Source organism: Lingula anatina, chromosome 1, assembly GCF_051362555.1.
Source record: "Lingula anatina isolate TDL-2025a chromosome 1, LinAna3.0, whole genome shotgun sequence".
Taxonomy (NCBI): domain Eukaryota; kingdom Metazoa; phylum Brachiopoda; class Lingulata; order Lingulida; family Lingulidae; genus Lingula; species Lingula anatina.
In genome coordinates, this window is record NC_141767.1 from 66,546,208 (window position 1) to 66,566,245 (window position 20,038).

The window sequence follows — 20,038 nt, forward strand, 5'->3', positions numbered from 1 at the left end:
ATTTTTGTGGCTTTAGATAGTTGTCAACCGATTACTTATTCTAAATATTATTCAGTGCAATGTTGATGGTTCACTGCGTAGCTATTCCCCATGTGCAGTGCAGACTACTGCGTAAAGTCATGGATTTTGGAGATGATTTGTTTAGTGTTTTCGAGGAAAGTGGTCGTCAGTCAAAGGCGTCTGAAGATGAAAAAGCAAATCCGAATAACAGTGGACCAAAAGAAGCTGACAAAGACCAAAAAAAGAAGTAAGTATCAATTACAAACCATATTCATTATCTCTTCGACTCTTGGTCTAAACTGAATGAAAATATTCAAGCAAAAGTAAAACAAAAGTGAAAGAAATAGCAAACCAAAAAGTGGAGTAATTTTAATACCCGAATCTGCAAGGGGCTGGGTGAGATCTAGTTTCAGATATATGAACAGATAAATGAATTCTCCAACTTTCAAGGTTTCAGTGCAGAGCAAAGGAAATGGGTTTATTTATTTAGTAATTAAATACTATAAAAAAAAATTAATGCTAACTTATTGTTATAGCATCTTGTACATATTATCATGTTAACAAACTAAAGGACCAGTGATAAGACATTTTCTCCTTTCATGGGGCTACCTCATTTTGGTTTGTACAAAATTTTTTTAAGTTACCTGATTTGGTTTAAAACAGGAAAATGGAGGGGGATATTCCATTTTGATATTCTCTCTTGCTGCCTCTGTTGAAAATGTCATATTTTATTTCCAACCTGTTTATCTTTTCAGAGCACAAGAATTACTGCAAAAGGGAAAGAGGACTTTAGAAAGACTGGAAATAGAAACAGAAAACCCTGATGGAGTCAAAAAATCAAAAACAGATCTTTTGGCTGATATTAAGTAAGACTGGTTTCCTATACCTAAATCAATCTTACAAGATCTATGCATCGTCATTGGGTTTCTTGCTAAATTGCTTTCAGCTTAAGCGGCTTAGATGTCTGGCATGCCTACTGAAGCTGCTGAACGATGATTAATTACCCCCTTACAGCTTCAGTAGGTGTGACAGACATCTAAGCCGCTTAAGTTGATTGCAATTTAGCAAGAATACCCTTGGAGATGGATCGATCCACAGTTAGTACGATAGGGTCTGGGAATGGCCCTTAACATTCATTAAATTAATTGAATAAGGGATTAATTGTAATTTTTGTGTGATTTTCCAAAAAATAGAAGACTCTTCATATTTATCTTTATATTTGATTTTTAGCTTATCATGGTTTTAAAATGCTTTAAATTTAATTTTTAGCCAATCAGAAACCATGGCAGCTAGAATACAGATTCACAAGGTGGATACAGTTGAAGCTTGCTTACATGAGGTTAGTTAAAACTACATAATATGCTTTTGTGCTAATGTGTCTACTTTTAACAACAAACAGTGCTCAGTTTTTATACATTATATTATATTTCATGTAAGTTCCAATCAGTTTCTAAAAATCTGATTCTTACAATGAAAATTGAATGAATGGTTGTGGTTTTTGTCTTAACGGTGACTTAATCTTCTGATGTATAGGTTGCAATTCCACCAGAGGCAGTGTATGTGCCTCTGAAGACCCCTACTGGGAAGCCAGCCAAGGAGTACCCCTTTATCCTGGATCCTTTTCAGAAAGAAGCTTTGTTGTGTTTGGAGAATACAGAATCTGTATTGGTTTCTGCTCATACGTCTGCAGGAAAAACTGTGGTTGCAGAGTGAGTATATACTGTCCATTTGTAGTTCTGAAAGCAATACATATGTTATAGTCAATATAAATGGTAAATTATGCATCTTTCAAGATGTAGTAAGTTTCAATGCAGAAATGAAATCTGCTTTGTTGGATCAGATTAAACACCACTTTCTCTTCTCTGGATCCTTTGATTGTTGCTGTGTGTAGTAAATTGCAGCAGTTATTAGGATTAAATGGTTGTGATAAAGCATATTTAAAACAAAGTATAAAATATTTTATTGTCTTGTGTATAATAAATTACTTGATGTCCTTTCTCTCTGCAGATATGCCATAGCCATGTCTTTGTCAAAGAAACAGAGAGTAATCTACACCACACCAATTAAAGCTCTCAGCAATCAGAAGTACAGGGAATTGTTTGAAGAGTTTCAGGACGTTGGTTTGATGACTGGGGATGTCACTATCAACCCCACTGCCAGCTGTCTTGTCATGACCACAGAGGTATACGGATAATTCATGGACTCCTTTTAGTGTTTAATCCAAAATATCCTCATTATTTAGAATAAACACAAAACATGATTTATCTTAGCAAGTTCTGTTATCTTACGCGTGTCATTTAAAAAAGAAATAAGCCAAATTTATCTTAGAATGTTTTAATCTTTGTAGATTTTGCGAAGCATGTTGTATCGTGGTTCTGAAGTAATGAGAGAGGTGGCGTGGGTTGTCTTTGATGAAATTCATTATATGAGAGACAAAGGTAAGGGTGATAGCAGGTTTGGTATTTGTGTAGAACTTATTCATGTTTCATTTATAGAAGAAAACCTTTATCTACTTCAAGAAATTGTTGAATACTGAGATGACTCATTTGTCAGATTGATGAGAGACATGTTGAAAAGTTTGGACTAATTTATTGATTTTTTTCTTTTAATTGTTATTTCATTTAGTTGCAAATGATAACATATTTAATTTGGTGAGTTTTAAATTATGGATTGAATTTCAGAGCGAGGAGTGGTCTGGGAAGAAACCATTATCTTATTACCTGACAACGTGCACTATGTCTTCTTATCTGCCACAATCCCTAATGCTAGGCAGTTTGCAGAGTGGATTTGCTGGCTTCATAAACAAGTAAGAGTAATTCCCTACAAATTTATTTGTACTTCACTGTTGTGGCTTTACAAATAACCATCACCTCCATTTGTTTCATAATTGGAGCAGGAGATGGTTTAACATAGATAAGACAAATTTTTGAATGTACAAACTTATGTAAAAAAAAAAAAACCTCATTAGATAAAAGGTGTGTGTTGAAACATGATGAATGTGTGTGTTTGTGTGGAGAGCTGTTGAGAAGGATGTTGTAAATCGGTTGAATTACACATAATGCAATGTTAATCTATTACAGCCCTGTCATGTAGTGTACACAGACTATCGGCCCACACCACTACAGCATTATATATTTCCTGCAGGAGGAGATGGCTTGCATCTGGTGGTGGATGAGACCGTAAGTTACACATTACATATCAATAAAATCAGGCAGGTTACTGAGAAAGGTTGATGAAACAACTTGGTGTATATTTTGTATAGTATAGTATAGTATAGTATGCCATTACTTGAATTGAGACTTGAACACGTTTTTTTTCATATTTACTAGACGTTTTCTTCATATTTGAAATTAGTTCAATTATGTGAAGGAATATCAGCAAATGTTCATCCACTTGTCTAGAGACATGTCCTTTTCTTAATAAGAGTTGTCATGGAATTACAGGGTGTATTTCGAGAAGAAAATTTCAACAGTGCAATGGCTGTACTGAGGGACTCAGGAGATGCTGCTAAGGGAGATCAGAAAGGGAGGCGTGGAGGGCAGAAGGGTGAGCGCTTCTTTGCGTGTTAAAACTCTCTCTCTCTCTCTCTCTCTCTCTCTCTCTCTCTCTCTCTCTCTCTCTCTCTCTCTCTCTCTCTCTCTCTCTCTCTCTCTCTCTCTCTCTCTCTCTCTCTCACACACACATTGCATAATTGAGTGTTATGATAGAATTTGAAATTTAAAAAATATTTTCTGAGGAAAATACAATACTGAGTGCATCACAACTTTAATATGTTTGTCTGACACTGAAGGACTGTTAAATTCAATTATAGGTGAATCCAATTGCTTCAAGATAGTGAAGATGATTATGGAGAGGAACTTTGCCCCGGTTATAGTATTCAGTTTCAGTAAAAAAGATTGTGAAGGCTATGCATTACAGATGTCCAAGCTGGATTTTAACACAAGTAAGGACTCTGAACTTGATTCTTACATTGGTTCAATTGAAAATACAGTTACGGCTGAAATACACAAAAACATATCTGAAAGTTTGATGAAAAAAATTCATGGCATGTATCAGAAAAAGATGTTTGATAATTGGTACTAATTAGGAATATTTTATAATTGTTATTTGCTTTGTTTTAGCTGAAGAGAAAAAGTTGGTAGAAGAGGTGTTCAACAATGCCATAGATGCATTATCAGATGAAGACAAAAAGCTGCCTCAGGTTTGAATTATCCTTTATGAGTTTTTTAGTAATAATATAAACCTTTAAAATTAAATTGTTTGATTTTCATAATATGCCTCTTGGAATATGTTGATGTGTTTTATCTATGATGCAGTAACCAATTATTCATGCATACACAGCTTGATCATTTTAGCTTGTTAAGTTACTAAGTAGAAAATCTGTCAGTGGACAATTACAACAGAATTCTGGTTTATCTGTAAGTGTATTAGTGTATCCAGGCTAATGCTGTTTCTTTTAGGTGGAGCACGTTCTTCCTCTTTTAAAAAAAGGGGTTGGTATACATCATTCTGGGCTTCTTCCTCTTCTCAAGGAAACTATTGAAATTCTCTTCTCAGAAGGACTAATCAAGGTATGATAAAACAGATGGGAAAAATTTACTTTTAATAATTGAAACAAAATTGCCAATTAATATGTTCAGTGTGTAGATATTTAAGGGAAATTATGATTTAAATGAGGGTGATTTAGAAGAGATGTTTTGTTTTATTTTTCAGGCTCTGTTTGCTACAGAGACATTTGCCATGGGTTTGAATATGCCTGCCAGAACTGTGCTTTTCACAAATGCAAGAAAGTTTGATGGCAAAGACTATAGATGGGTGAGGGATAGAATATTTTAGCCAAAAATGATTCTTTGTTTTCATTCAAAGTAATGTTTATAGGAATTTAAAAATCACTTTTGTTTATCAAGACTTATTTGTGAGATTTTACTTAATACCCCTACTCTTTCTTTACCTCCCACTTTCCCATTACATGCTGTCATTATGCTCTTTCCTATCGTTTCCTGATAATAATTGAAGACCTTTCTCTTTACAGCTTACTTCTGGTGAATATATCCAGATGAGTGGTAGGGCAGGTAGACGAGGGTTAGATGAGAGGGGAATAGTTATCCTCATGATGGATGAAAAGATGGCTCCTACTGCAGCTAAAAATGTGGTGAAGGTTAGTTTTTGCGTTGTTGTCTCAAATTCAAGTTTTCTTTCTATGAGTACCAAACCAGTGTGTGTGTGTGTGTGTGTGTGTGTGTGTGTGTGTGTGTGTGTGTGAGAGAGAGAGAGAGAGAGAGAGAGCTTGTTTGTGTTCACCACTAGTATAGCTTTTAGCAAAGTTGCTATAATAGTGTTGTCAAAGTGATAGTATACGATCTGTTCTAACAAGTAGTATAACTCATTTATTACAATAATGAATGAAGAAATTGATACATATCAAACATTTCATTCAAACTAAAGACCTCCAATCAAAAATATTTTCTTTTTGATTGTAAATTATATTTAAAATACAATAAATACTATACACCAGGGCCAGCCTGATGCCTTGAACAGTGCGTTCCGTCTGACCTACAACATGGTGCTCAACCTGCTGCGTGTGGAGGAGATCAACCCAGAGTACATGCTGGAGAGGTCCTTCTATCAGTTTCAAAACTACTCTGCTATACCAGAGATGTATGAAAGTAAGGGCTGTTCAGTTATGACCATGTTCAGATATGATGTTGTATTAGTGACAAAATGGAGACTAATATGGTCTCTATATAATAGAAATGGGTCTTTGACTTTCATATGGTGGAAAATTTACAAATTATGAGACCTTGTAGATGGGTCATATACAAATGGTACTTGCATGTGTGGAGAGACACACTTGTATTCAGAGGATTTTTGAGCCCAAGAGTGTGCCTTCTGCTTTTTATAAATGAAAATGCTTTTTTTTTTGTAGAATTAAAGAAATTGGAGACACAGTACAATAGCATAACAATGGAGAGGGAAGATGAGGTGGCTGGGTACTACAGAATTAGGCAGCAGCTTGCTAACTTGGAGAAGGAATTACAGAATTACATCCACAAACCACAATACCTTCTACCCTTTTTACAACCTGGGAGGATGGTAAAGGTAAGAGAAGATGTTCTGATTTAGGTGAAAATGACACTTCCTTTACTGATTAACTAATATATTTATTACCAAGTCTTAAAAATTTTTAAAATAAAATTCTTTTAGAAAATTTATAATGGTCATTTTCAGCAAGGTTATTGTAATTTTCAACTTTCATTCTATGTTGCTTCCTGTTTACAATAGAAAATATATTGTTGGACAGTGAGAAAACATATTGTTTTAAAAGTTGGCCTTTTTGAATTTCCAGTATACAATCAAAATATTTTCATTTTAGGTGAAAAATGGGGAGGATGACTTTGGTTGGGGCATTGTTGTCAACTTTCATAAAAAAGCAAATCAGAGCAAGGTAAAACTAGTTCATTATTTAGAGAGAAAAAGAAACATCTGAAAACACTTCAAAAGAGTATTACCTATTTTACAAAAACTTACAAAATTTAATTAAAATGTTATCTTTACAACATGCTTGAAGTAAAGTTGTTCAGTAATATCAATTTCACCCAGAACCCCACTGACATGGAGCCCCTGTATGTGGTGGAGGTGCTGGCCAATCTTACCAAGGAGAGTGCCAAGTCTGGCAATAGTGCTGCCATCAAACCATGTCCACCTGGAGAGAAGGGAGAAATGCAGGTAAGTCGTGTGTGAACAATAAAGAACATTGCCTGAGAGGAAAAAATAATCTAATAGTGAACTTACAGAATTATTACTCAACAATGTGGCTATTGTAAACAGTTCAACTGTACAGTCATGTGACCAGCCCATCAGGTCACTCACTCATTTCCCTGTTGAAGACATAGGGTTTTAATAATATTCTGTATATTCATACTAATACTTGAAAGAGTTAAAGAATATTTTGTTCAGTACCCTCTAATCTTTTTTATCTAGGTTATTCCTGTGCTGAGCCATTTAGTCACTGCAGTAAGTTCAGTTCGCCTGTACTTTCCATCAGACCTCAGGCCATTAGACAACAGGCAAAGTGTAGGAAAGTCTATTCAGGTAAGAGGAATTTTGGTGTATATTTGAATATGAAAGCTTGTCATATTGTTCATATAAAATGACATTCTATGCATTAATTAATTTTTTTTTTTAATTCTTTAATTCCATTGTCATCAAGATGATCTTAGTTTTGAATCAAGTAAGATTTTACACAGACATGACTGTAGCTCACTCCTACTTAAATATCATCTTGCATAATTGATTTCAGGAGGTCATGAAAAGATTCCCCAAAGGCATCCCATTACTCGATCCCATAGAAGACATGCAGATCAAGGACAAAGGTCTCAAAGAAGTTGTTAAAGTGGGTACATTTTCACAGGGTAGTCTTCTAATTCTTTATCTAAAATGGTTTCAGAAAACCGGACATGCTACATGTACAAATTATAATCTAGACCAGTCCTATGCTTCTCTTCTTTAATGTGGAAATGACAGAAATTCTTGTTGAAAAGTGTTTCATAAAAATGCAAGTAAAATATGCTTTCTTTTTTCCAAATGTAGAAAATTGAAGCATTTGAACACAGGATGTATTCCCATTCATTACATGGCAAGCCAGAATTGGACAAACTCTACACAGAATATGAAAGCAAAATGAAGGTAAGTACTTGACTCAGTTACTATATTATGGCTGTACATATATTTTTTTCCATTAATATATATATATATGCTGTTTTCTAAATAGCCCTCATTAAAAACAGTGTGCAGCATCAGTTTATCTTGCTGTGTGTTCTAAATGTCAAACTTCATTATCAACTCTTATATCAGTAGCCAGTATGTCAATTGTGCTGCAGAAATATTTTGACCAATATGCTGGAATCTCTAGTCAATGAGTGAATTACTGTTTACCGTAGGGTATCATTGTAATAATTAATATTGTTCTATTCTCTTGGCCTATATTCTAATAGTAAGGGTGGTAAAAGAATATTCATTGAATGTGGCATAACGTTCCAGATTGCTAGTGAGATCAAGGTGGCTAAGGTAGAACTGAAAAAGAAGAAGTCACTTCTCCAGATGGATGAACTCAAATGTAGAAAGAGGGTGCTGAGGAGGTTAGGGTATGCCACTGCTGCTGATGTTATTGAAATGAAGGGGAGGGTGGCTTGTGAAATAAGCAGGTGAGTGATATGTTTTAAACATGATACAGCTTGTGAAACACTCATTAGTTTCTATTTATTAGTCCACCACTGCATCTTATAAAATAAACCAGTCTGCATTGTGTTGCTTCACCATTCCTGTAGTATCGCAAATTGTATTAATATAATGATTATGATTCATTATTATAAATTATATTTTCATTTATCTCCTGTAAATTCCAGTGCTGATGAGCTGCTCTTAACAGAACTGCTTTTCAATGGCTCCTTTAATGAGCTCACAGCAGCACAAGTAGCATCTCTTCTTAGCTGTCTAGTTTTCCAAGAAAATTCCTCAGAAATGCCCAAGCTCACGGATGAGCTCACTGGCCCTCTGAGACAAATGCAGGTATGAGTTTTGAAGTTTGTTAAGCATATCTTGTTCCTGTTGTTGCAAAAACATGTTTCTTTTGTAAGCTTTCAGTAAAATTTATTTCCATTCTGTTTTTGAGAAAGAACTTCCAATTTCCAAGAAATTTTAAAACCAGATATGAATGGTAAACCACTTCTATAATCTGGATATTGAAAAGGTCAATCAGTTGATTTTGAAAAAAAAATTATAGCTTTCATATCTCATGTGTAATCTTTCTTGAAGTTCTTTTAGATTCAATAGACAAGAAAACTTTAAATACTATTATTTTACTACTATTTTAAGTTAAAAATTTAATAAAAGGATTACACTATGATATTCCCATCTGTTTTTTCAGGATGGAGCAAGGAGGATAGCCAAAGTAAGCAATGAGGCTAAACTGACTTTAGATGAAGAAGAATATGTTGGCAGCATAAAACCCCAAATGATGGATGTGGTCCATGCATGGTGTAATGGAAATTCATTTGCACAGATTTGTAAAATGACTGATGTGTTTGAAGGTACAAAATTCCATCCTTTGTGGATTCCTTGTTATACTGTTTTAATTGGCAAAAGTATTTTTTCACTAATGCTAACTTAACAAACAAACAACAAAAAGTTTTCATTTAATGAAGAAATATGTGCAGTATTTTATATCAAATGTATTATTGGTACCAACTTATGTTGCTTATTCTTTTTTCACAGGCAGCATTATTAGATGCATGAGAAGATTAGAAGAGCTTCTGCGTCAGATGTGCCAAGCAGCTAAAGCTATAGGGAACACCGAACTTGAGAATAAATTTGCTGATGGTATGTGATCTGAAATGTTTTATCAATGGTAGCTAGTGTTTGAATCTTTATTTTGTGGACAGAAACATTTGAAGTAATTGTAGAAAAATTTGGAAATATTTTTTTAGTATAAAATATGTGGAGAGGCTTATTAAACACTCTCTGTACATTTAATATTTCCCATTTTCTTTCAGGTATCAAGAGCATCAAGAGAGACATTGTGTTTGCTGCAAGTCTGTATCTATAGTGAACCGTTTTAATTGAAGACACTTAAAAATGCTTGGACAGAACTTAATTTTATATGGAATTGCTGCCTACTTTTCCCACAGACAAGTCATTAACTTTCAAGAATTATTCATCTTAAACAGAATAATGAAATAAAATTGAAACATTTCTTTCAGGTGAGCCTTACATGGCTTGGGCTTTGTTCTACTTAGTATAATAAATTATATGCATTTTAAAAATAATCTGTTATACATTCATTGTGGATCACAATATTAGAATGTTTCAGTGTTTGATATGACGTACGTTAATATGTTTGGATCAATCATATTGGATTAACAGATGAATCAATCTTACATAACCTTAGAAATCAATTCATTACTTTTTCCCTCCATTTTTCCTATATATTATAAAGTACATAAGTTTGTATATATTATGTAAATAAAAAGAAAGCAATAAAAATATAATGTATTTGTGAAATGTACAAATGTTTCATTTTTATATATTATCGGGAATGATTGGGACATATTTAATAAGTGAAATGTAGGAGTTATGAAAAAATTCAAACCAAGTGAGCACTTTGATAGAAAAAAATGTATAATCCTTATGCTATTTTAAAACTAAATATTATATGTTGGGGATTCTGCATATGGTTTGTACTTCTGAGCACCCTCTTTATCGCCGGTGTCTACCAAATGATGAATCTGAAAAATCCAATGAAAGCACAAACCTCACCTTGACAAATATTGTGTAAATCAGTGACTAGTAGTATCCCTTTTCATCAATGTAAAATGATGAATACAGATACAACCAATGTGGTTATGTTCCAAAAGTTAGGGAGAATAAATGGATAAAGAGATTGTCACTCTGGGGAAAAGCGAATAGGCATTGGGTTTTTTTTTCTCGCTCGTTTGCATTAGTTTTGGGGTCTCCAGAGGATGCCCTGCAAAAAATTAAATCAGTATGGCCTAAGTTAGCTTATTGATGTGTGTTATATATATTCTCTTTAAGTATAGATGAAACTTTTTTTTTTTTTTTTTTTGTATAGACTCAACATTTGTATTTGTTCTATGTTGTATGTGACTTCACATGTAGTGTAATTACAGTGTGAACAGCAACTCCACTCTGAAAATCATAGCTATAATAAATACATAAAAAGTGAAAATGACACTACTGTAGGTACTAGTTCCACTGATTATGCATCCGTCAAATAAAAAAGTTTTATTTTAATTTGTATCTCGAAAGTTTATTTCACAGCACTTCTTCTTTTAAAACAGATTGACAAAGAGACATGTAAAATCAAAGTCAAGCTGGAACTGAAGTTAAGAAACTGAAAGATGAAATTCTGCCACGGCATGCAATGGCATTTAGTGTGTAGGTTATTATTTTCAGTTTTTAAAGCTTTATGAATGGATCATGAATGCAGAGCACGTGCTGGGAGAAGTAAATGCTTAACAGGGCACTTGGTAAGACTTGTATCACTGTGTTGACATGCACTGCTGCAGAACAGAATAATAAATGCACTGTCTGTCAAGTAAGGTCACAAGCTAGAGGCAACACAGAAGTTGGAGCAATAACACTGATGGATATACAGGTAAAATTCCAGATAATTTACTCATATCTGAATATATTTAACATTTCATATGTAAGAAAATCACTCGGAGAGTGCAGACATATGCCAAGGCAGCTTAGTGCACATATTATTAAAGTTATTCAACTGATCACTACCAAAATCTGATTGATTCTACCAGTGATCTGTACTGAAAATTTTATCAAATATTTGTCCATAAGTTGTCAGGATAATAAGAAAAAAAGGAAAAATGTCATCTGTGCTAGTAGCACAAATAGTACACATCAGAGACTAGCAACAGGAGTGCTAACCCATGAAATCTGTACTATGAATTAGCATGTAAAATTAGACCCCATTCTGGACCATACCTAGATCGATCTAGCAAGATGGGCCCATCTCCAAGGGGTTTCTCGCTAAATTACATTCAGCTCAAGCGGCTCTAATGTCTGGCACACCTATTGAAATTGTTAGGGGGTAATTAACTATCTTTAATAAAGATATATTTCATAATGATATAGGCATTTCATTATAAACATCATGCAAGACTGCAGCTATGGATTCAGTTAAGGCCTCTTTGCAACCCCACAAATGAAATTTGTGCAAAATTGTTGGTAAATAATAACTTTTGCTGACTCGTCGCATCATAATTTTTAGGATGATGAGTCTCATTGAATATTTGATATATAATTTTTATCCCTAAGGCCATAACATTTAATACAGGCAACAATTTGCTACATTGTTATTATTGTTAAAACGATTAGAATAGAGGGGTTATATAATAAAAGCGGCCTGGTTTGGCCAAATCACAAACAAACAATATTCCTTGTTACCTTCTTTCTTGCTATGAATGAGCCTATAAAAGTTTGTGGTACACTGAGATGGAGGAGACATAAAGAGCACGTTTTGAAATAAATAATAACCTATAGATAAACATCAATAACAATTAGGCAATTTTACAGTAAATGATGTAGACTCATGCATGAGCAATAAAAGGTTTGAATTCTTAATTGTATAAACCATAGTAAGGTTTTTCAGAGTCTCGGCAGAGCTGGCCATCTTTTCACTAACTGGGCCACAACATATTCCTGCCAACCTGAACTATATTTTGAACCAGAGACAGAAGAACAGCTCAAACAGGTACACATGTTAGGATCTGATCACACTGAAAGCCATTCATTTATGAATGAATTTCAAGGCCAAGGAAAACTTGTTTTGCATTGAAATTTTGATTTACTGTAACTCAATCATAAGACTGATATTATCAGTAATACAGATTTTTGCTGATTTTCCTCCCTCCCGAATACCCTGTCTAGGACCCTCAGTTCCTTTTAGCCTCATTAAAATAAACAAAAACATTATTATTTTTTTTAGATCCTGAACACTGCACAGATCAAGAATAAGAAGGTGAAGGTGGTGGGTTGTGGTCATTCCTTCTCAGATCTGGTTTGCACTACTGACTATATGATCAGCATGAAGAACTTTGACAGAGTCATATCAGTGAGTCGCTGTACTCTAACGGCCCATTTCAATAGATACCATCAGTCTACGTAGATCAATCCAACTTTCCAGAGATTCTCGCTGATTGCAACCAACTTAACTGAATGACAGGCCTCCTAATCACTGTATTCATATTATCGCCAGCTTTTCTGTATTTCACTCAATGCCAGGAGGGGGCGTGTCATTCAGTTAAGCTAATTGCATTCAGCGGATTTCCCACAGAGTTTGATTGAACCAAGTAGCCCGATGCTGTCTATGGGAATGGGGCCTTAGATGACACTCAGTCTTGTGGCACAGGACATCAGTAATATATATGTGACGTATGATTCCAGTTTTGTTGTACATATTGCACCACACGTGGTTATAGAGCACTGTGACTTCAGGTGTAGTAAACTACATTACAGCATATATACAGTAGCCCCATCCACTCTGAAAACCCTAGCTTTAATGATCCATAATAAAAACATGAAAAAGTGAAAATGATATCAGCTGGTGGTTCACTGAATATACCATACCTTCATCACATAAAAAGTAAGTTCTATTTTTAATTGCATCTTAAAAGTTTGTTTCACAGCACACCTTTTTTTAAATAGATTGACAAGGAGGCATGTAAAATCAAAGTTCAAGCTGGAATTGAAGTCAAGAAACTGAAAGATGAAATTCTGCCACAGCATGGACTGGCATTTAGTGTGTATGTTATTGTTTTCATTTTTTAAAAATTTTATATTTAATTACAAGATGTTTGTTTGTTTGTGTGTGTAGATAGATAGATACCTCCGGTAGGTAGATCCCAGTAGGCATAGTGACATTGGATCAACGTTGAAAACAGGTTGGGCCGTTGATCTACCTAAATTTAACATAGGTTATTATTTTCATTTTTTAAAACATTTGGTATAAAATTACAAGGTATTTGTGTGTTTGTGTATGTAGAAAGATAGATAGGTAGATATGAATCTATGAATTTTTATATTAGTTGGCAGTGAAAGTGGTGAAATGTCACGCAATAAATATTTGAGTTCACTGCAAAACTGTAATGGTAACAATTTGGGAAATTTATATCTTAAAGAAACATTAACCAAATGTTCATTTTTTTATCATGATGTTATTTTGATTTATTTTTTAGGTTGGGATCTGTGTCAGAAGTGTCCTTAGCAGGGTGTATATCTACTGGAACTCATGGCACTGGAGGAAACTATGGGGTCTTGTCATCTTATGCAAGTAGATTTGTATTTGTATTCATGCATGCACTCGTATTTCTACACACTATTTATCTTTGTGATTTTTATTTAATGTCAGTTTATAAGAGTAGATAATATTGAAACAGGGTGAATGGTGCTTTTTATTTAGAAGGTGCAGTGTAGATGGAAGTGAACACCTATGAATAGCTCTTAACTGTGAATTTCGATTTAATTGTCTCCACAAACATTTTGCAAATATTGGCAATTAAATTATCTGTGAATTAAGAAAAAAAATCTGTGGAGGATGATATTTTAATTATTGATAACTTCCAGGTGTTGGGTTTGGAGATCATGACAGCTAATGGAGAGATCATTGAATGCAGTAAAGAGAAGAACCAGGAAGTATTCTTGGCTGCATGCTGCAGTCTGGGAGCTCTTGGTGTCATCATGTCTGTCACATTTCAATGTGAACCTGCATTTCACCTACATCAGAGTCAATACAGGGACACTTTGAACAATGTATGTATTAACAGGAACAGGTAAAGATGTAAACAGCACAAGATGCACAATTGTCACACACACACACACACACACACACACACATATGAGACATGGGCACATACACAACTCAGCATAAAATTAATATAACATATGTTTTATCAATCATTTTTATGGGGAAAAGTGTGCTTTATAATACATTTAAATATATGATACTATATGCTATGGCATGGCATGGCATGGCATGGCATGGCAACCCTTATTTTATTGATGTTGTTTATTCTACAGGTTTTGGATAACCTGGATTCCCATATCACCTCCTCAGACCACTTTCGCTTTGTGTGGATACCTCACACAGATCACGTAGTTGTGTACAAAGCCAACAGAATATCAGCGGTAAACATTGTTTGTCATTACTAAAGGTTCTTTTCGCTCATAAATTGATAAAGAAGCTACTGCATGTGTATGGTTCAATTTTTTTACAGTTATTAATGTTACAAAGGATCTTTTTTATGGAAGGATTGTTTTATTTCTACTCTAAATTATAATGTTTTGTCTTTTCTAATGCCACTACTAAAAGAAATGAGCAACGTACTGCAACTCACCTTAATTGTCTTAAACTGAATTGAAAGGAATGGATTTGGCAAAAATTTGGCATTGCATTTATTTTACTAAGAATATTAAAGTTTTTCTTTATAACATGTTGCCATAGCAACAAAATTTACATGGGTACCCATCATTTTTTACTATCTCTGGCTTTGCTATATACTGATGAACCAGTGTGGTATATTTAGTGATTAAAATTGCTTTGCCTGCAAAGTGCAAAGAAAATCTTGAAAATGTACTGAGAAAGTTGGGGAAAAACTCAGTTGAATCCTAAAACATGTTGTCATATCAACAAAATTACATGGGTACCTATAATTTTTTTCACATCTATGTACATCTATACATATGTCATATGTACTGAATACCATATGTGAGAGATATTGAATATGAATGCAATTCATCTGTGAAGAAAATTAAAAACGTGTATGCAAAAACAATGAAAATTCCCATATGGTTCTATAATAATTGAATCCAAAGTTCTTATCACCATAGCAACTTTCAGCCTTGGGCTATCATTTTAAAAATCTTGATACATGTGCTATATTGTCCACTTTGTATGTAGAAAAATCTACCAGGCAGAAATATCATAGGGACATTGGCTAAATCTTACAATATTTCTTTTTTCTTAGCCCATTTGTAGGAAAGACAGTTGGTTCTGGAATTATGCTGTGGGGTACCATATGTTGCAGTTCTGCCTTCTCATCAGGTGATTATCTGAAATTGAAGTAGTATTGTTTAGACATGATTAATAATGAATAATATGGCACTTAGACTTTTTATATTAAATTTTAATATTGGATAATGACTTGATCTTTTCAGTGGTGAAATAGTGAATTTTACAGATTAACTGTTTTTTTTTTTTTACCTTATATGTTCTATTCAATACAGTTAAAGCACCACATATGCTGTATAAAAATAAAATTTTCATGATTCTAAAATGTGTATCTCATTCAAAACATCGAGTCATTATATTAGTGTATTGTATGGGAACAAATAATTATGCATAATAGCACAAAACCCTTTTTGTTTTTGGTATATGAATCCATGAATCGTTACAACTGCATTCAGATAAAAACTACATACTAGCTGGATCGATCCAACTCTGCAGGGAATTCTCATAAAAGTGCATTCAATGTAATCAGCTTAATTGTCTGACACCCCTCCTCAAGGGCAAGAGCTTCTGAGAACCAAGCGGGCAAGATAGTTAATTACCCCCTTTGCTGTTCAAGGAGGCATGTTTGACATTACAGCTGATTACTCTGATTGATTCCCCACAGAATTAGATCAATCCAGCTAGAATGTTGAGTTTATCTGAACTCTCCCTACCAGTAATTACCTAGCACACACAGCAAAGTTTTAATGCTTCTTTATCTATCTCTAATGAGTTACTTTATTATTAAAAATTTTTTTCAGATGAAATGAATTTTTAAATGTTTGTTGATTAATAAATTATCATCAAAGACAAATACATTGATATGCCATCTGAAAACACTTTTTATTGCAGTGCTTTCTTCACTTCTCTTCTCCCTTATATGAACCGACTCTTCAGTTGGCTACTGTTCTCTAAACCAAAAGAGATTGTAGATAGGGGTGACAGGGTTTTCAATCTTGACTGTCTTTTCCAACAATATGTCATGGAATGGGCAGTCCCAAGGTTAGTGTCCTTTTACCTAATAAGGTCAATTGTGAAACCATAAACATTTGAAAAGAATTGCAGGGAAGTTGAATGCAGTGCATTGTGATGATGATGATTCATTCTGTTATCATTTATTAGTAATCCATTTATATGTTTTTTACAGTTTTTGGTGAACAGTTGTACAAAAATATCATACAGTAGATGGAAAATTGGGTTTTATTACATTACATAGTAGAAGGAAGAGTTCCAAACCTTTTCTTTTTGGAAGAATCCATTTTGGTATTATGTTTCCATTTAGGGAAAAGACTGCTGAGGTTTTGTTAGAGCTCAAGGACTGGATAGAGACAAACCAGTTTCCAGCACATTTTCCGGTAGAAGTGAGATTTGTCATGGCGGATAATATCTATCTCAGTCCAGCATACAACATGGATTCCTGCTACATTAATATCCTTATGTTCAGGTGAGTATATATATGGCATCACTATGAAAGAGGTACTTGTATTTTATGGTCTCTAGGGAGGTTGATAAAACATAAAATTATTCTTTATTTGGAGACTAAATAACATCAGTCAAACACAATGTTGTGTTTCTGTCCTTGATTACTGATTAATTATGGAACATGAATGTGTGACTTGTAGTTGTTATTCTGGCAGCCATCTTTTTTTGACTGTAAGTTGTTTTTGGACAATAGGCCATACAACAAGTATGTTCCACATGAGACATACTGGAATGCCTTCCAAGATATCATGCTCAGAGCAGGTGGAAGACCACACTGGGCAAAGGTGGGTTTACTGCCATGAGGACTGTTGAAATAATAATAATATATGTTTGCTTATAAACCATCTATTTTAGAGGCTTGTCTTGTGAAAAGAAGGTGATTGCCAAGATCATTGCACTGCAACTAATTCGGTATGCCATTAAGTGTATACAAGGATCTCTTAGATAAAATTAAACAAGACAAGAATATTGTAGACGGTAACATCCATCTGTTTATCTTATGTCTGCAGTAGATTATATAAATTTTACAATTTATTTTTAGGACCATGGTGTTGTAGCTGATCAGTTTAGAAAAATGTATCCAAAGTGGACAAAGTTCTGTGAGATTGCCCAAAAAGTAGACCCTCATGCCATGTTTAGGAACCCCAACCTGGAGAGAGTGCTGGGAAGAAATTAAGACTAGCACTAGAAGCTTCCTTATACACTGCAACTGTGCTTTGATTTGTATTTTTGTAATTTATGACTCACTTGCCATTTCTTAAACTGATATTTGAAATACTATTCAAGCGTGTCTTTCATTTCAGTTTGTCTATTTCATGTTGACTGAAATTTGTCTTCTATTTGCTTTAATATGCTACATGTGTGATTTCAATATTGGCATGTCTTTTTATAAGTTAAGTATGAACGATTTAAAACAAAGTTGAATGGTTATCAATCACAAAACCTGCCTTTATTCACACACAAAAATGACCCCTGTACAATGTCGCCCAGCAAAATCTGATTTTAGAGAACATTTCCCTCTAAAATACATAAATGCCCAATGCTCAAGGCTCAGTATTTATATTTTGACGGTTTGATGCTGTAAATGTGAATCGTGGATTAAAACAAGGGTGAACAGCATTTTAACAGCCGAAGAAAAATTCCCGTTATTTTTAATCAGAACACCCAGAAAGGCTTGAAGTAAAGCCGGTCTTTTATGGAGACCAAATTCTTGTAAACAAGACATTTTGTGTAAAAGGAATACCCCATGTGGTAGGTCTTGGTCCTATTACTGTCGTGTCTTTTTCCTAAGCTGGATTTGCCTCATTCAATTTCTAGAAAAGTTGTAAGGGTATAGGGCAATGTAAATAATTGCAGCTAGTAAACTAAATGCCTGAATTCCATTGCCTTTGCGTCAAAATAAAGTTCGCTCTCTACAAACAAGAATGTCTCAACCTCCTTCTCTGCCGGGTCTGCAATGAATGTTTTTTATCAAAAATAAATTTTAAGATGTCTGAAAATACATAAAAAGTTGTACAAACAAAATGCTATTCTTCTTCCAAACTCCGTAATTGATTTAGATACCCGGGATACGGAAACTATGTAATTTTTTATAATTTAATCTTATTATTTTCATGAAACAATTTACCATGTTGTTTCTTCGCGAAGTATAAAAGACGACTACGTTATGAGTAATTTCATCATCGATATATCAGCTGCGCCAACGGTTTAGGAAAGACAAAAAATGCAGCAAGTGTACCAACTGTTGAGAACCTATTGCAAAATGCGACAGGTGTTCTAAACGCAATTAATACCCGAGACATTAACATTAGACACGTTTTATAGATTTATGGATTTATTTTGCCTTTCCTGCAAAATGCCTTGACGCAAAAAAGTAACTTCATACTCGTGTAAACATTCTCTCTGGTTCATGCATGACGTGGCAGTAAATCACTTAAGTGAGCGCGGCTTTACCTCACCGAGTTATCTCCGCCAAATTCATGCTACTGTCATTCGACATTTCCGATTCAGAAAAGTATGTGTTAAAGAAAGCGCTTTGTGCGACCTTGCTGCCAGATTTGATTAAATTCAAGGCTTGTTGGCGAATGAAAGGCATTAAATTGAATTTCGCACGTCTCTCACCTTAATTATTCAAAGTTCACTAACATTACAAGAAAATTCGGTGCCGTCCTTCATTAGTCTTGATGGCTCTCAATTGCTGCTACTTTTAAGAATTTAAAGACAATAAAACATTGTTTTGGTCATCTTTGGTCGTGGCTCCAGTCTATTTGAGTCCGTCTGACTCGGTGTGAGCTAATTCACCAGGCCGCACTGCAAGTACTGAAAACCAATCTGTCAATGGCGGTGAAGGGGACAACGGGAGGATTAGATATGCTGCCTATGGAGAGCTAATCTCAATCAGGCTGTCGTTCCTGTTAGTTGAACAGAAATAGCTCAAATTTTTTATAGGTGTTATATTTATTTCACATTCAATAAACCAACGAACATGATAATCGTTTGTTTGAAATCGAACTTAAATCCGAATGTTTCAAAGTTATAAAATTTTGGTGAAATTAGCTGTGGCCACAATATAGTCTCGGCTTACTGTAGCTTGGCAAGTTTCCATTGTCGAGCACAAACTGTCGGGGGATATACTGAGTTCTCGTTAATGTCTGTCTCCAAAATTCATAGTTCATTCTCATCAAGCATTTCAACCAAGGAAAGTGGCAAATGAAGAAGCGGTAACAAAAACCACGAGATCTGGGATACTAAAACATTCTACTCTCTACCAGAGCTCTAGACACTGGACAGAGCACAGTACAGAAAACTGCACAGCCAGACATATTTCAGAATATCTACTGGAAATCAACCTGTGATCCTGGTAAAAACATTCCATTGAATGGAGAAGAGACCAAAATCTGTTCAGTCATTTGATTAACCAATAATGGATATTACAGCTGACAAGAAACTAATGGGTTTAATCCGCTGTTAACCGCG

The 20,038-nt window shown here is 34.4% G+C and overlaps 2 protein-coding genes across 4 annotated transcripts; both read left to right on the forward strand.

Annotated features, from left to right (window-relative positions):
- Window positions 1–51: 51 nt before the first annotated feature.
- LOC106161202 (exosome RNA helicase MTR4) lies at window positions 52–10,066 on the forward strand. 2 transcript variants are annotated; one of them, XM_013538084.2, is made up of 26 exons: window positions 54–247; window positions 756–866; window positions 1,270–1,339; window positions 1,534–1,709; window positions 2,008–2,182; window positions 2,348–2,438; window positions 2,682–2,806; window positions 3,081–3,179; window positions 3,444–3,546; window positions 3,812–3,943; window positions 4,122–4,201; window positions 4,461–4,571; window positions 4,714–4,815; window positions 5,033–5,158; window positions 5,516–5,666; window positions 5,927–6,099; window positions 6,374–6,445; window positions 6,601–6,726; window positions 6,982–7,092; window positions 7,301–7,393; window positions 7,591–7,686; window positions 8,041–8,204; window positions 8,406–8,568; window positions 8,927–9,089; window positions 9,274–9,378; window positions 9,552–10,066. In XM_013538084.2, the coding sequence occupies exons 1-26, from the start codon at window positions 60–62 to the stop codon at window positions 9,602–9,604; spliced, it is 3,159 nt and encodes a 1,052-aa protein (XP_013393538.2). In that variant the 5' UTR covers window positions 54–59; the 3' UTR covers window positions 9,605–10,066. The 2 variants fall into 2 exon arrangements, with proteins under 2 accessions (XP_086874150.1, XP_013393538.2); XM_087018024.1 differs by lacking the exon at window positions 3,812–3,943 and having other exon boundaries at window positions 52–247.
- A 112-nt stretch (window positions 10,067–10,178) lies between these two features.
- Window positions 10,179–18,504, forward strand: LOC106161198 (L-gulonolactone oxidase). 2 transcript variants are annotated; one of them, XM_013538081.2, is made up of 12 exons: window positions 10,179–11,173; window positions 12,185–12,286; window positions 12,521–12,646; window positions 13,240–13,337; window positions 13,770–13,860; window positions 14,158–14,343; window positions 14,611–14,718; window positions 15,558–15,634; window positions 16,433–16,582; window positions 16,863–17,024; window positions 17,256–17,346; window positions 17,604–18,504. In XM_013538081.2, the coding sequence occupies exons 1-12, from the start codon at window positions 11,027–11,029 to the stop codon at window positions 17,736–17,738; spliced, it is 1,473 nt and encodes a 490-aa protein (XP_013393535.2). In that variant the 5' UTR covers window positions 10,179–11,026; the 3' UTR covers window positions 17,739–18,504. The 2 variants fall into 2 exon arrangements, with proteins under 2 accessions (XP_013393535.2, XP_086874382.1); XM_087018256.1 differs by having other exon boundaries at window positions 16,478–16,582.
- Window positions 18,505–20,038: the final 1,534 nt, after the last annotated feature.